The sequence below is a fragment of the Rhea pennata genome, chromosome 13 (assembly GCF_028389875.1).
Source record: "Rhea pennata isolate bPtePen1 chromosome 13, bPtePen1.pri, whole genome shotgun sequence".
Taxonomy (NCBI): Eukaryota; Metazoa; Chordata; class Aves; order Rheiformes; family Rheidae; genus Rhea; species Rhea pennata.
The window spans coordinates 12,513,120-12,530,270 of record NC_084675.1 but is presented as its reverse complement, the minus strand read 5'-3'; the positions used below and the strand labels follow the sequence as shown (position 1 = coordinate 12,530,270).

Here is a 17,151-nt window from a genome sequence, read left to right as displayed (position 1 = left end):
CAAATGTAACAGTGAAAAATAATTTTCTGAAAGACGATATATTAAAGGGCTAAGCATTAATGTTAAACAGACAAAATTTCATTGTTTATCTAGAAGAGAAAGGTGGGTTTAAATAAATTGAAGTGGAAGAAGTAAGAGCATTCATGAAAACTGAAAACAAACATCTATGCCTCCATCAGTGCTCATTCCAAAAAGGCTGCAGAATTCAGCATTTTGTACCGTGTTAATACATCTCCAACCAAGTAAGAACAAAAGATTGTTAACTGAGTCAAATCAACATTTGAACGGACACCTTGATGCAGAACTGACAAATGTGATGATCACTAATAAAAGTGATATTGTATGTCTGCAAGGACACCAGAATTTACCTAAGGAAAAAAGCCCCGTAACTATTGCTAACACCGTAAATTCATTCAAGTAAGTAAAACCAGAAACTACGTAATTACAAATAAATCCAACTGCTTGACAAACTAAGTTTAATCCTTGCATTTATTTTTACTGTTTGGACAGCACATGTTTGCATGTATGCACATCATCAATAAGGGTCAACAATTTTAAGATTAAGTCATTGAAAGATGTACATAACACTTCTTCCATGGAACATTTCTTCAGATTCTGAAAACCTGAAGGCAAGGACTTTGTTTGTGATTTTACTCCTACCTAATTAAGGACAGTTCTGCAACCTGTATAATCATTACCACCAACTTGACTGGAAATTCTCATATGAGGAGAGAGCTGCTATTTTGAAGGATAAGTCTTTATTAAGAGATTTATCATCAAATTAATCGTCACTTTCTGTTCCACTGTCTTCTGAAGAGTCCATCAATTCTTCTGTTACTGCATTAGTGCAATGCAACTTTTTAATACCTGCAGGTAATGAAGAGATGTAACATTAAGTGAGAAAACCAATAGCTTCACAACAAACAATATACAGATGTATATATATATATATATAAAAAAAAAACACTGTAGACTTCTGTAAGACTACAACTAGACCAAAACACTATGAACTACTTTACTAAACTGTTTTTTATTGTCTGTACTTTTCTAAAAGAAAAATGCTTTGCTATATGTGGCTAGGTACTAGAAATATTGTCATTTGTTTTCAGAAGACTTCAGTGAATCAGTCGAGAGTGTCACATATCTGAAATAACTGAATAGCTCAGTTAAAGTCTATACAACAAAAATCAGCATGCTTATTTTATGCATAACAAACATTACCATTTGTTTATTTCTTACCAACTGGAAATGGGCCTTCATCTTCAAAATCTTCCCAATGTTCAAAATCAAAACACACATGAGAATTCTGTCAATAAAAACATTATTTGAAATATTTGTACTGAAACACACCTAGTATGTAGAGAAAATTCAGTATTTTTCAAATTGATTTCCATTTTACCTTGTTCTTCAGTAACTTGCACCATGATTGTCTCTTCTCTTTTGTAAGGACAATAATAGCCTCTCTATCCTTTATCACACATGTAGACTTTTCTGCAAGTATATGCTGATGCAGCTCCATGTCAGCCAAATAAAATTTGTCTCCTGAGCAAGCACTACACCATCAAAAAAGTTTTAAGAAGTTATTGGAAGCTGACAGTCAAACTTCATGCTTAATAAACTTACATTTCTTAAACCTACCTGAAAACCATCTTCTCTTTAGAGAACTCGCATTTATAATCAGCTATGCTTGCTATTTTTACCTTCACTGTAACAGTCTCTTCATTTTGAAACCACTTTATTTCTGGATAAAAGCTAAAATAAATAAATTTTAACCAGACTTAATCCAAAATAGAAAACAAGTAAGTTTTAAACAAGCTCTCTTATACACTATCACAGTCTTCCCGTTACAGTGCAAGTAAGCAGCTGCGTTTTAGCATCTATATGGGTAGTCAACCAGAATAATTTGACACTGTAGAATGCCAGGAAAGCACATTATATTCTGTCAGCCAAGCTTGCTACAAATCCACAAGGGTCTCAATCTTTGGAGGAGCGTATCTATTAGCTAAAGGGGGAAGAAACAGTGCATTGACTTTGATCAACCATATTGCCTCATTTAAGTATACTATAGTAGTTTAATCTTGAAACAACAATGGAAAAGGTAATAGTAAAAAGATCAACTTACTGGAAACGACTTTCCACTGTGGTAGTTAAGCTGCAGAAGGCAATACATGCAAATTGAAACTTCAATCACCCACCCGCCCCCCGCCCTAAACAAGAATTTTTCTAAGAGGCTAAAATACAAACTGCACGTTCTGGTACTTGTGCAAGAAAATGTTTATTACCACCCATAGCGAGCATGGTAAGTAAAAGAGAAAGAATAAGCCATCCAAGGAAAGCTCTGTCTACTCCCCAAATCTGTAAGAAATTTAAGAACATTTGGGAATCCACTGGCTGCTGGCTTTCCCACAGACTGTATATAAGATGTCCCTCAGCATATTCATAATCACAAACAACCCTGGCCTATATAAGCAAAGGATTCAGCATTCGTTTCTACTGCATGCTATACAAATTGTCTTATCCACAAAGCATGTTACAATTTCCTCCTGCAAGGCATCTTAAAACCTGCTGCAAATGTGCATTTACTTGATCCACATTCCAAAGAGAAAATGGGCCATAATTCCATGTATAGGCATTTAAAGTCCCCAAATAAAACCAGATTTTTCTTTTACAAAACAGAAACACATTAAGGAGACACACAAAAAATCAATTCATTTCATTAAATATCAATACTCAGACAGGAACGTAAGTTACAATTACAAAAAAGTAAAAATCTAGTAACAACTCACTCTTGAGTTTTATTTTTTTATATACATACATATACATATATATATATATATATATACATATTTACCATTTACGCTGACAAAGGGTAGAGTCTTCTGCTCTCTTAACTTCAGCTACACCATCTAAAAATAAATAAAATACCTTTTGGGTTTCTTATCTGTACTGTAGAAACCATACCTTCAGAATATCGCAGCAGCATCACAAAAATAACTTGTCAGCATCCAGATTACTACTGCAAGCATATATTTGTATTTACATTGAGTACTTCCCACTCAAATATTTCATAAAGCTAGTAACTCACCTGAAAACTGTAAATAGAAAGACTATTATGCTTGATATTTAAAACAGAACAACCCTCTCCTCTCATCATACTTTTCCAGGTCAGGAAAAGGCTTTCCAGTCTTCAAGATATTCAAAGAAGTCTAAATTAAGTGATAGGTATCATTTAAATTATTGTAATTGCAATCTTGTGTATCACTTTCGAGCTATTAAATGTAACAAAGGAGTTAAACTCAATGTAATTATGTGTGTTTTGAAGCTTCCTCTTTTTCAGTAATGAAGGAGACTGACAGGCATTTAACTTTGAATTTCAGAAAAACTAGGTCTGTCAAATATTGGTGGTAGAACAATAACCTATTCCCTATTTAAGCTAAAAACAGTTTCTAAGCATAGTAATTTCATCCTTTTTAATATTAAAGGATTTAATAAATAAATAAATAAAAGAACACCTGAATCCTCCTCCACAGTAAAACAAATTACATCCTTTTTTCCTGGCTAATTCTGCACTTTCTTTTTTTTTTTTTTTTAATGATCCTTATTATTCAAAATACTCTAAGTGAATTTGGACATTTTCAATAAGTACTGTGGAACTCTCATGAAGATCATCCCAATTATGACTAGAGTTTACTGCAAACCAATTTCAAGAATACATTCCCTTATTATCATCAGATGACACTTCCTAACTGAGCAAAGAGCACTCTTTCATTTTTAACTATAATTTCAGATAGCTATATAAACATGAGAAAAGGACTAGGTTTGTGCTGAATGGAGAGGGAATGGGGCTGTGTATGTGTAGTGGTTCTTTGAGGGAGACCAAGTCAAAGTTTATTTCCCCCTCCCCTAAAGACAAAAGGTAAAATACCTTCAGAAAAACCTTGCAATAGAGAAGTGAGGCTTCAGAGTGATCACTGACTGCTGTTTAACTCTGATTAGCATGTGCAGAAATTTTCTAGAGAAATTTTTGCAGTGTTTATTATTTATTTGAAACATGAAACGACCTCCAAGTGAACAATACTATTATTCACCTCACATATCCCAACAGGCTCCAGCTTCCTTAAACATTATACCTTTGGCAGCAAAATACTCATCCTCTCTCAAAAAAGAAAAAAAAATTTCCTCCTCATACATTCCATTCAGAACTAAACAACTCGAGTCTCTCAAAAACAGAGAACTAAAAGAAGTACAGCTATATTGATACAGCCCATGGCATCTCCAGGTTGCTAATTATCAGGTATTTGTGGCTCACTGAGTATTATTTATATGGTTCTATTCTGCATGCTTAGAGAAGTCTGCCCTTGGTAAAATGACCTTTAGGTTGACATATAATCACCAAACTTTCATTCAACTTTTTTTTTTTTTTAAATGAATTTTTTTTTTTTTTTTTTTTTAATTTTTAAAATGTTTAGTAAGTTATGAGAACATTTACCATATGGATGATTCTCCAAAGTCATTTTGGAAGAAAAACAGCTTTCAGTAGAGTTTTCTTGTACATTCTCCAAGTTGGACACATTTTGTGGACTGACCATTTCCTCCTTTATGCTTTTGGACATAAAAAGACATACTTTCAAAAGAAAAGTTTTAAACACATTTAATAATTAAATCATTCATAATCATACTTTGAAATTCTGTTGAAGTTATTTGAACTTCCTTCTAACATATACAAAGCTCAAAACTTCTAAAACTGTACTTCTAGTATTCAATCTCACCACATCACTCATCACCACTGATGAATTTCAGTACCACAGAAAGAGTATTTATACAGAAATCCAAGTTATGAGAGCATTTAAAATTCTGATTGTTAGCAACCTAATAGCATTTTTTGGAAATTATTTCTGAGTTATGCAGTTGAAGTAATCAAATACTTCTTTTCAAAAAGTCAATATCCTAAGTTCTTCCTCAATAGTAACAACCTTTGAATGTCAATATCTCATGAAACCTATGCTTACTTTAAAGCAATTAGAGTTTTACAACATGTTTAATTACTCGTACACCACACAGGCACCCTACAAACAGCCATCAGGCAAGAATGTCCCTCATAAGCTGAGGCTGGACTTAAAGGGGCTGACAACTGGGAAAGTAAGCAGTAGATGAAGTTAGACAGAAGCCTTGTCTATTAAATCTGAAATAAAGCACCACAAATCTGCATTATCGACATGTAGCTATGCATACGAACAAACATATCCCCACTAATCAGGAGCAACTCAGGAGTATTTTCCAAGTCTTCATGAGATGATCTCCAAGCATCACATAAAGAAGTGACCTCCACTGTATACTTAGTACCAGCAGTATCTGAGATGTATAATTCATTTTTAAGTTCTTAGTCTGATTGCACTTTGACAATTCACATGAGTGTGGAAAGCCCTCCTTCGGTTTCATCTGTAAATGGTGTATGACAGGCTCTCCTCCCAGAGCATAGCACACATAGGGGAAGCATGTGCTATCATATTGTTTTGACTCAATAAAATTACTCTGGCAACTTTATCCGACAGTAGCTCCTTAATCCCCCCTATTTAACTACAGCTTAGTTGCCCCCAAAAAAGGCTGCAGTCAGCTCTGCAGTCTGTATTGTTTCAACAGTGTTGTGCTTGGTGAATCTGCAAAAAGAAACCCAAACGATTGCATTATAGATATTTGAAGTAGAACTACTGCACAAAGTTGTCTGGATTCAGGTATAACATGCTTTGGCGACCACTTGGAGGTCACTAACCTTGCTGTTTAATAGCAGCATGAAGAAATAAATAAATTTGAAAAGGTTTTGCTTGAGGCAGCAGAAGCCTCAGAGTCAGTCCAAGAGTTTTCTGTAAGGAACAAAACCTGTTGAAAGCCTTCTCAACATCAACAGTACAAAAGTTGTTCTCAAATACAGGGTACAACTGAACACAATATAGGAAAAACATTCTCTGGATAGGACTAAAATCTGATACAATTTTAGATAGGAGCTGTGGAACTTCAATGGAAATGAATGGAAATTAAATTTAGAGGGACTAGTCCTCCTCACCTTTTTGGTTGGCATAAGCCACAGAAACGCAACCTTAATTAACATGTTTAACCCTGCGACCACACACCCATTGCCCATGATGGTAGTCCAAGGAGCTTTTGTGATTATAAAGCAATACTCTTAAAAAAGGATTTGTTCTGCTCTTCTTCATAAAAAGACTTGTCTTGTCAGACAGACAAAACCCTTGCAATATTTTTACAGTGATGGAATTTCAAGTAGAAGATAAGTGGCTAAAGAAACACTCCTGAACAAGGTGCCACACAGGCCAGAATGAAAAGCTACAGCTCTCATGTTCAGATGCATACAGATGCATTTTGAATCAACATTCCTTGAACCCTGGACAAACCACAGCCATGTGCTCTTTCACCTAGGTAAACTAACCAGCCTTTTAACTTGTCAATGATGGATGTTTCTAACTCGAAGAGATTTAAAAAATACACATCTTATTAAACCTGGAACATCCCTATGAAAAGGAAAAAAAAAAAACAAAAAACAAAACAACAACATCCCTAAGAAAAGGGAAAAAAAAACCCAACTACCACATATGCAGTACTTACTCAGTTTTAACTACAGAAAGACTGATGCAAGGAAATGCAAGGAGAAAGTGCGCAGTACTGTTACTGCAAAAACAAACATGTGGCCATATGCATCAAGAATATGGCTCTAACCCTTAAAAAAAACAAAAAACAAAAAAAAAAACCCCACTAAACTTTCCAGCTTGAATACTGCAGTTGTACACTCACTAATAATATACTCTCTTGGGGTGGTGTACTGACTGGTAAGCACTAAGAAAAGAAAAAAAACTATTGATCTTAACAAACACAACAGAAATTAAGTTCAGACTTAAAGACTACCTAACTCAAAGGCTAGTTTTGTGGCTAAAGAATACAGTCAGAGAAAGGCAGACCTACCATAAACACCATTAATCTCTGTGTCTAAATGAAAAGTATTACTCAGCAATACTAATATAGATATCTAACTAGTTCAATTAAATTTTTTCCCATACTAAAATATATGCTGAAAAAAATAATGTAAACACTTACAAAGTTTCCAAGTTCTTCTCATGAGTTAATACCCTCACATGCCTGCACAGCTTCTGAAGTTGTTTTATATGTTCCGGATTGTCTGTTCCCAGTCCCATAGACAAAATCTCAGATCGAACGTTGTATTCATTGACAGACATCTTCAAATTTGAAAGCCTGGTAACTCGGACCTTGAATTATAGAACATTATACATAGAAACAATAGTTCATAGACTGTCTCTCTCCACCTCTAGGCTCTTCTTCAAATTAGTATCTCCCCACTTAATAATAATAATTTATTACTAACAACTAGTTGTCTCTGTTTTTCAAAAGGGAAAATTTCTTACCCATGTTCCACTGATTTCAAAGAGTCACCATCTTTTCTACTCTGATAACAGCTCAAGTAACCAATAGCTAGTTCCAGCTAACAGAACCAAGAAAGCAAAGAGTATGAAAATCTGGTCCTGATTACACAAATTTCAGCCAAAATACACACCATACAGTTAAACTAACTAAATTCTAGACCCCCAAACCAATAAAATTGTTGGGGTAAGGGAAAACAAACAAAAATCCAGAACACCAACGAACTAATGGCATTAGGAAAAAAAAGATATGCTAGATGGAAAAAAAAGACACTATTGAGAAGAATTACTTCTAGATTATTTTTTCTTTCTACTTCTTTTCATCTACAATAGCTGATTAAAAGCACAGACAGAAAGCATAGTAAGATACATTTCAAAACACAGAAATACCTTACGGCGCTCTTTGGCAAGATCCAGCAGCCACAAGAGGCACATCAAATAAGTTCATTTTATAACATCTGTAAGACTGACATCACAACAATGCAACTAGTTTGATCATGCCACATTTAAAAAGGCTTAACAATGTACCTGATTTTTATTTTTGTCCTTTACTGTAGCTTTCAGAATAAAGGAAACCCTTAAATAAAGGCTATGCCTTAAGACAATGTCTACTAACAAGATTTTGGGAGATTAGGAGAATATATAGGGGAAGCCTCACTGCATGCACAACCCACTCTTAACTCCTCTCTAGGCATTCCCTTCAAGCTAGTATTGCAGATAGGAATATTTGGTCCATCCCATTCTTATGGGGCAGAGAACCAACTGAAAAACACCACAAATATGGCAATGACCTTGAAGTATTAATTCCAGGAAAAGCTTAAAAAGTCAACTTTTAGAGAGAATAAATATTTAAAGCAGCTATGTCATTTGTCCGAGATTACTGCAGTGATAAGACTTAATAAAAAATCTTGATCTCTTGAAGGGTCAGAATCACAGCCTTTAAATCAAAATGATGGTTATGGGTCCTTTTTTGAATGCTGATAAAAAGAAATTCCGGGACAATTTGTGTCCCAGAAGAGTAAGAAATCTTCCAGATGATTAGTGTAAGTAGAAGGATATATATAAAAAATAAAAATAAAGGAAAAGAAAAGCACCTATTTTTGCTACTCTGATCAAGAAAATTCAGAAGGCAGTGAGGACTTAAGAGCTTCTTTCAATTTTCAGAAAAGTCTGGAGTCAAACTCACTGCAGGAAAAATGATTGCATGAAAACATTAAAAAAAGAAAAAAAAAAAGAAACAAGAGCATTTGAAAACAGATCATCAAATCTAGAAGTCAGCTGTGCCTAAATCATTGCAAATGCAAAAATCACGGTACAGCTTGTTACACACTTATTTTTGTTCTCACAACGTGGAGCGATGAGGAAGGAGCATCATCTTCCCCAATCTCAAAAAAAAGAAAGCAAAGACTTAGAAACAAAGAGAATTAACATTTAAGATGTATTTCTAGTATGAGAGGTCTTAAACCTCTTATAATAATAATCTTAACATTAAAGGACAAGTGTCACTCTTTCAGAAAAACATATGACAAACTACAGAATCAATTTTAGAAGACAATAACACAAAAAAATGTATTTCCAAAACATATTTTTGTTATTAATTTTTTTGGAATAGTATGAATAAGTTTTAGAATTTATTTGCTGATCTGTTACTGGTGCAAGTTCAGCTTTCTGGATTTACAGTTCAAGATACAGTCAATCACATTCTACCTACACAAATAGAAATATTTATGAATAGTGTTGTGTGGATACTGAATGGAATAAACAGAGAAATAACAGAAGGAAAGAAAAGGAAGGAACAAAACCATTTATAAAGGAGTTTAGATAAAAATATCAAATACATTCTAATGCCATAATTTTATACTTACCATTGGGTCAACCCAAATCGTATTTCCCAAAGTAAACACTATTTTTGCTTCATGTGGTTTTCCTTTAATTTTCTGATAAATATGACTAGTAACCTAAGAAAAACAATTTTCACTCTATTTGAGATATACAGCAACATAATTTTGCAGTTATTTTATGCTGAGAAAGTTGTTTCATTGTAATTAACAATGATAAGCATATTCAAAGAACAAAACCCCCTAATTTTTGAACTAACTGATAAAATAGTCAAAGTATTACCAGATTAAAATAGTATCACTCCCTTAGGAAGAAACTCAGACTGATTTACAGAGGTTACCCTTCCCTTGTTACTCTCCACAGATTTAAGAGTAACAATAACTTATTTCGGAAGAAGTCAGATGCACTATTCCCCCACTTAAGAAAAATTCCAAAGAAAATAGGAAAAAGGTTTTCTGGTTTCTTTACAGAGTTCTTTGGAAAAAGGTTTCCCAAATAAAGAGCATGAGATTTATCACTTGAATTGTACCGATTAGAGCATCGCTGCCTGAAACATGCAAAATTGTCTACTGACAACAAAGAATAAAGTAGCTGATACAGCAGAGTATTAAAGATCATATTTTACTTGATTTTAATCTGAAGCAAGTATGAATGCTTACTGTGATTGATATATAATTTATTAAATCATTTGGAAGAACAATCCTATAAATTTATTATTCTGTACGCATAAATACCAAGAAAATTAACTTCTTATAATTATTTGGCCCAGCAATATAGGTATCTGTTGGTAGTATTAATAAATAAAGAAATTTGAAAATTAAGTTTACACTTCATTAGCTGTTTTTCCATAGGAAAGAAACTTACAGAACTTAAAGGAAGTATCAGGAAAAAAAATTGATGAACATTACCCTCGGGTTCCATTCAATTTCATTATCAATGGGTTTCACACTACAAACTATAAATTCCACAGCCTGAGGTGGCAGACACTGAAATCTTGCAGGTAACTGAAGCAATCGATGGCTCTCAACTTGACTCATTCTGCCTTCATCTATGTATTTAACTGTAACATTATGCAATAATTTTTTTCCTTCTTTTTGGGAAATCTCTACCGCCTGAACCCTTCAAGGAAGTAAAGAGATGAAAAATCAAATTATTATTCATAACATCAGTTATTAAAAAAATCCCTTTTTTAATCTACTCTTTCCTAATCTTTTAAAAATTAAATTTTCACAGTAAGTAAAAATAGAAAGCTTTTATTTCTGTATTAAAATGTTTATTTATACACATTTTATAAAATACTACATCGAAATACATGTGTGTGCATGTATGTGTGCTTATTCACTCTATTTTCCATTTGGAAAATTAAATACGTTTGGCTTTTAAAGATTGTCTTTTTAAAGACTGATTAAGAGCAGTAGGGTTTTTTATTTGCTTTTTTTTTAGTAGGATAGGTATAAATTATTTTGTATTAAAAAGCACACCTGAAAAAGTTACGTAAAAAAAAATATATATATACATATATACACACATATATTTTTTTTACCTGTGGAAAAACGTTTCCTCGTACAACCCATACAATGCTAGGTTCTCCACCTTGTCAACAGAGACGTTATTACTAGGTTTCTTAAAATACTCATTAATTTCTTCAGCAAGAATTGCATATTGGTCCTTTTGCTTATCTACTATGCGACCAAAGTAGTTTGTTGCACTTACAATATGGAGAGGCACTATCTGAAAACATAAGATGGTCCAAGATGAGAAACCTAAAGAACAAACATCCCAGAGATACAGTACATAATAAAATAGTATTAGCGTAATCTGAAAAAAAAAATATATATATTTATATGTATATATATTAGTAATGTGCTAAATATAGCTACTTATTACCTGTCCTCTTGGTACCTGAAAATAAGAAAAATACTAATAACTTACTGTCACACACCCAGGCATTGGTGTAATTTTATCTGGCATATTCTGGGGTATGTCTGTTTGCACATTAACGAGATGACGATCTGGGCACACTCTCCTATTCCTATGCATTGGGGAGGGGGAGGAAAAAAAAAGGCAGTTTAGAAAAGAACCCTTTATTTTCAGTGGTAAGATATTTGATGCAACTTAGAACACTTTAAACATTAAAAGTTTGCACCAGCCTGAAATGAGACAGAAATTGATTATGGAATAGCACCAGTGACTCAAGGAGATAGGCAGATAAAACTGTCAGAACTATCTTTAATGGGTGAAGTTCATAATAAAAACATCACCAGATTTCAGAGGAAAACAAGTACTAAAAATTAACATTTTTCTCATTACTCATAACAGAATCTACACTGAAGTCACACCCAAAAATGCTTTAGCTTCCTCCCTCACACACTACTTACAATCCAGTTGCACACAGCTCAGAGATAAATCACCTATTTGCCCACCTTCAAGGGACAGGAGAGGATAGGGGAGAGGGTAAAGCACATACCAGTCCTGTGGAATTGTGCCTACAATACTAAATCAAAACAACAGCTTGAGGTGCACTCAAGTGCATCTGGGTAAGAGTTAGCACCAGTTATGCTACTGTGTCAGATTATGCCTGAGTCTCCACAAAAATATGCTAGTATTTTTGTTCTTATAGAAGTACTTAAAGAATGAAACGAGCAAACCAGTGAAGAGAATCATGAGCAAAAATTGATCCAAATAAAAGTATTCAACAGGAAAATCTATCAAGTAACTAGTAGCAGTAATCATTCAGAGCAGATAATGCCTTGTTGCTTAAGTATGGGTGCTGAGAAAAACTTGTTATTTCCTTACTTGCAAATCCCAAGTGTTTTAAGATAGGTACACAGTGGCCTTGTAAGCTTCTTTTCTTCTTCAGCTTCTAGCACTCTGGTAGTAAAATCATGCAGTTCTGGCGGAACTTCAGCTTCAGCACGCTTCAAATAGTGCAGGACCCCAAGAGCATGGCACATACTGTTTTCTGTTAGTAGTAAGACTGACCTTGCCTTTGTATAATTCTGATCTACAAAAGAACCCTAAAGAAAGGGGTTTTGTTGTATTTTTGTTTTTTAATTTAAACTTATCCACTGTATAAGTATTTAAATGTTAATATTAACTTGTTCACAATTTACTCAAACCTTCTCTGTCACGTTATAGAAGTTGTCAGACATGTGGTGTAGACGCTGACCAAAGATTCTTGGAGAAGAAGGAAAACTGAAATGTATCACACAAGTTGCATCTGTAATTCCCAAAGACTGCGTGCAATCATCTGTTAAGACTAAAAACAAGTTTTATACACACAACATATTTAAGATATACTACAATTATCTTAAGTATTACATCATATTTTTCACAGCTGTTTCCTTTTCCCCATTTACTGCTGTAAGAGCAAAATAAAGGTCTTTTCTAATACACTCATATAAGGTATTACGTTTCTTCAGTTAAATTTCATAGGCATATGGCAAAGATACAGGATTACACATTAGTCTCCTCTAATCACCTCCTGTGTTATCTTGTATCAGTATTAAAACAAAATCAGAAATGGCCAGTGTAAAGTACTTTGCAATTTATTATCTAAGAATAAATACAGAAGTCAAATTTGAGTATAAAACCAATGAAGCAGATGATCCTCACCTGCTACCATTTGACAAAACAGAGACTTTTCCCTAGATTCTGAACAGAATACACTTTAAGATTTTAAAGAGATAAAAAATACTAGGCTTTTAAAAGCCTAGTATTCAGAATGCACCCTTCAGCAGATTACCATTCAGATTAAAGGTGTTGAAGAAATTTTCTGTTACTGTATTTCCTAATTTGTTCAAGTCATTAACACTATATGGACTGCGTAGAAAACCCTAGCATCTCGAAGGCCTGGAGATTTATCCTGTTCTTCGTACAAAGTCTCCTAACTTAAGATAGAAATGAGGGAATGAAAAAGGAGTGGGGGAGTGCAAGAGAAAGAGACTGAATAAGAAACACTGAAATTCTGTAACAACTTACATACCAGAACAAGAACTCTGGAATTCTTTCTTGGATTGAAAGTCCAAGAAGGTGGGACAGTAGCTATGTATGCTGAGAGCTGCAAATTTATACCATTAAACACCAAGCAATGCAAGAACGAAGAGTAAACAAGGTGGCTTAAAGATAATATAGATTAAAAGCCACCAATAACAAAAATAAGTCCCAAGTACATTCAGATGAGAAAGAAGAAGGTTCCTTCGTTTCATTTTTTTTTAATGCCGTTTTGTTTTGAGAAAAAGCCTTTGGGATCATTCACACACAAACAGTTTTATAGCCATGTTTTCTTTCAATCAAGAGCCAGCATAGAAAAATATAGAGAGTCACAAGAAGGACTCAGTAAAGGTAGAAGCAGTTGAGGAAGAAGTTAATTATTTAGAAGAAATGACATTAACAAAAATATTTGAATTCCCAAGAAAACAGAACAATGCTGAATTAAAAAGAGGAGCTTACTCTATAACAGGATGCAGTTATGTTAGAAATGTGTCTAGTGTTCCCACATGCTTTGAGCCAATTTTGGCAACAGGGAGTCAAAGCAACTCACTACAAATGACAAAACTTGTCAAAAACAAACACAAATTAATAGAACTTGTAGTTTCAAGTAGTTAACCAGCTTCCTTTGAAATCAGAAAATATACTAGAGTTGGAACAGGATGGCTGTAAATCCAAGAACTACAAGAGAAGTGAGAAGGACAGAGGAATAAAATCATGAGTGTTTAAAAAGGGTGAGCTTCTGGAAAGGAATTAAATCTACCCAGACTTTCCAGGGTTCTAAAGGCTAATGAGCAACTAAAAGCTATTGTTGTTAACAAGGTTCCCTCTAATGAATGCAACCTGAGACTTTAGCTCTAAGGAATGACACATTCTTGGCAAGAGGCTATCAAGAAAACATAGAGCAAGTACATTATCCAGTTCAAGAGAAAGACCCTTTAAATTCTAACAGGCACAGCTCTAGCCATAAAGGTAGAAAGAAACAATCTTTGAGAGTCAAACATTAAGAATAAACAAACCATCGCTTGAAACAGGGAAAAGAAATTTAATCTTCACATTATTTGCCCCTGCTTTACTTATGAATTTTATGCCTGTGCCATTTTGAATGCTATGAATATCTGCATTTTACTTAAATATAATTTAAAGACGAACTGAATAAACTAGGTTTATCATCAAGACATTCCTCACCCAAAGGCAAGGCAAATTATAAAAGGCAGAAGTTAAGACTTTGTTTTACAACCACCTTTCCTGTAGACACTTCTAAAATTTAACAATGTATTAACCCAAAGAATCTGCACAGTCTCTGGTCAAGAGCAGGGTTTCCAAGAATCAGAAGAGCAAGTATCTCCAAATGACCAGTCTTTACCTAGAAGTTTCTCTGGGATGCGGTAGGACACTGGCATTTGTAGAAGACCATGGTGAAGGAGTAGAGGTTATTCAAGACTTGAACAAGCAAAACTCTCAGTAACTGGTAAGCCTGAACTACAGCACCATATAGAAGCATACTAAAAACTAAGCTAAGATCATTGCAAGAGCAACCATATAGATTACACAAAAGGTCTGTGGCTTTGCTCCCGTTTGTGTCTTGTTTCTGATGCTGGCTAACAGAGATGCCTAGGAAAACTTCAAGATCAGGGCAAGCAAGAAGCCATTTTCCCACACAGCCTTTAGTGGCTTGTGTTTAAGATTCAGTAGGATAGTGTATCTTTCAATATAACAGTCCCCAAGATATTATTCTGCCCTTTTTTTTTTTTTTTTTTAAAGCAGTGAATTTGACTTTTGAAATCAGCAGGAATTAAAAGTAATAAGTGGGTGTACAGAAACAATGATTTGACACCGGGCATTTCTATTTCCTTTCAGCTTGCTGGAGGAAAGGGGTAAAGAGCACACGGGAAGGAGGAAGGACAGGGGGAGGTAAGATAAAGCAAGCAGCTGAATCGATAAATAGGAATGAAGCTTGGGATAGCTACTGGAAAATAAGAGACTATGGAAAAACCTGATCAGGGCATTCTCTTAAAAGGTTCCTGGAATGAATAATCATCACAGCAGATAGGTGCCTACTATTAAAATAAAAACAGTGAAGAAAGCAAACACTCCTTTCAGAGTTTTCTGCTTTTGGAAAGATTGAGACATGTGGAGCCCTGAGGTGACTACGATGCACTGCTAAAGTGATGATAACAGATCAGGTCTCTCTCCTTCAGTACCTAGCACCAGCCCAGATAGGTCAGGCATGAATGGTCAAATCTGGGCTGATAAAGTTGGTTTCTCATTCTGATTAGTGATGATATTTCACTGTTAACCTGTAACAGGTTATGAGGTATGAGAGGAAAAAAAAAAAACTCCTCATATTGTTAAATATGAACCATTGTAAAATCAAAATCCTCTCATTTTCAAATAATCCTTCTCACATTATAAAAGCCTTCAAACACTTGAAACACATGAAAAAGAAAGAAAGAAAAAGTTCTCTCTCTAATCCAGTTTTAATCAACACAGACTAGACTACTACTGTATTAAGACAGCCTTGTAACAATACAGGAAGTATGATGATAGCTATTAAGGAAAACATCTGAAGTAAAGTAGAAATGTTAACATAAAGTCAGACCCAACAGATCAGATGTAATTAAGTCAATATTCCTGCTTTCAACAAACAAAAGGGAAAAGTGAAGTTTAAAACTGTGCAAGAGTCTCTTGATTTATAAGCTGCTCACACTAGAGTTAGACTAAATTCTAACAGAACATACGGGAAACATTTATGCCAAGGCTTATGAGCATCTAAATTACTTCACACTGAAAATACCTTTGTATTAGTACATAATCATAAAACCGTGGAATATTTTCTAAATGTCAGTTAAAATAACCATTTTATAGTACCAATATTTCAAAGAACTCCCTTATGCTTCCTCTAATAAGTAAGGCTTACTGACAACTTTCCTCTCATCAGCTGGCCCTGGGATCTAGACAAATAGAAACTGTGCTAGCTGAAACACTAACAAGTAAAGTGGTAACTAAGAAAAAAAAAATAGGGAACTCACTCTGTGCAAGCAACAGCAAGATAAGCTAGTAGAACATAGTTCACCATGAAGAAATCATTGCAAACGAAACAGGAAGAAAATACTCACCTAACACAACGTGAGGGCCAGAACTACTTTTTGTCCAGTGCTCTAAAACACATTCAAAATTAAACTCGCTTTCTTTATGTATTTTCAAGGAAAATATCGAATTGCTCCTCAGTGCCTGATGATGAAATAAAAAAACGATATTGTCCCAATTGCTCTAATAAACTCTAGTTTTAGTATATCTTGTTAGTTTCTGGGTTGTTCGTATGAAAAATATTTAAGATTAAGCCAATTCATTTCTGGTATTAAAAGAAAATTAATAAAGCCCAGCTTCTTACAGATTAATGTATCACAGTTGTTTAAGAAGGTGCAAATTCCATTTGAAGTCTTCCCACCATTAAAAGCATCCTGTTCTAGCTGGATTCTATTACCTAAAAACACGCAGGCTCGTGTTTTCTCTCTCAGAAAAAGCACGCCAAAAATCCCTCAGTGATCTACCAACACTTAACTTGCATGAATGTAATAATCTTAAAAAGGCTCTACACCTTTGCAAGTTCAAGGTTCACAAATTAAAAGGGGAAATACAAAAGCACTGATTACTTAGTAAACTGGCATGTTTTAAGTTAACACTTAAAAGATTAAACATTACAGACACACTAACACTTGCACTTAAAGTATCCTTAAGAATCACAGGATCTACTCCAGCTTCTGGAAAGGAACATATTCCCATTTTTCAGGATCTCTGACCACCTAAGCCTGCTATACCTGAGCAATCTAGCCATACATCCTTTCAATTCCTCATCCTTGAAACCATCTCTAAG

General features: G+C 34.3%; 1 protein-coding gene across 1 annotated transcript in view; it reads right to left on the bottom strand.

The window, feature by feature from the left end:
• Window positions 1-705: 705 nt before the first annotated feature.
• The window catches only part of TDRD12 (tudor domain containing 12), a 34,936-nt gene continuing 18,490 nt past the window's right edge, over window positions 706-17,151 (bottom strand). Inside the window, 14 exon segments of the mRNA XM_062586598.1 lie at window positions 706-867; window positions 1,240-1,306; window positions 1,400-1,553; window positions 1,639-1,752; window positions 2,852-2,906; window positions 4,490-4,602; window positions 7,099-7,274; window positions 9,311-9,403; window positions 10,193-10,403; window positions 10,828-11,011; window positions 11,213-11,316; window positions 12,081-12,301; window positions 12,404-12,543; window positions 16,394-16,508. Coding sequence (XP_062442582.1) covers window positions 782-867; window positions 1,240-1,306; window positions 1,400-1,553; window positions 1,639-1,752; window positions 2,852-2,906; window positions 4,490-4,602; window positions 7,099-7,274; window positions 9,311-9,403; window positions 10,193-10,403; window positions 10,828-11,011; window positions 11,213-11,316; window positions 12,081-12,301; window positions 12,404-12,543; window positions 16,394-16,508 — 1,833 coding nt within the window. The 3' untranslated portion in view covers window positions 706-781.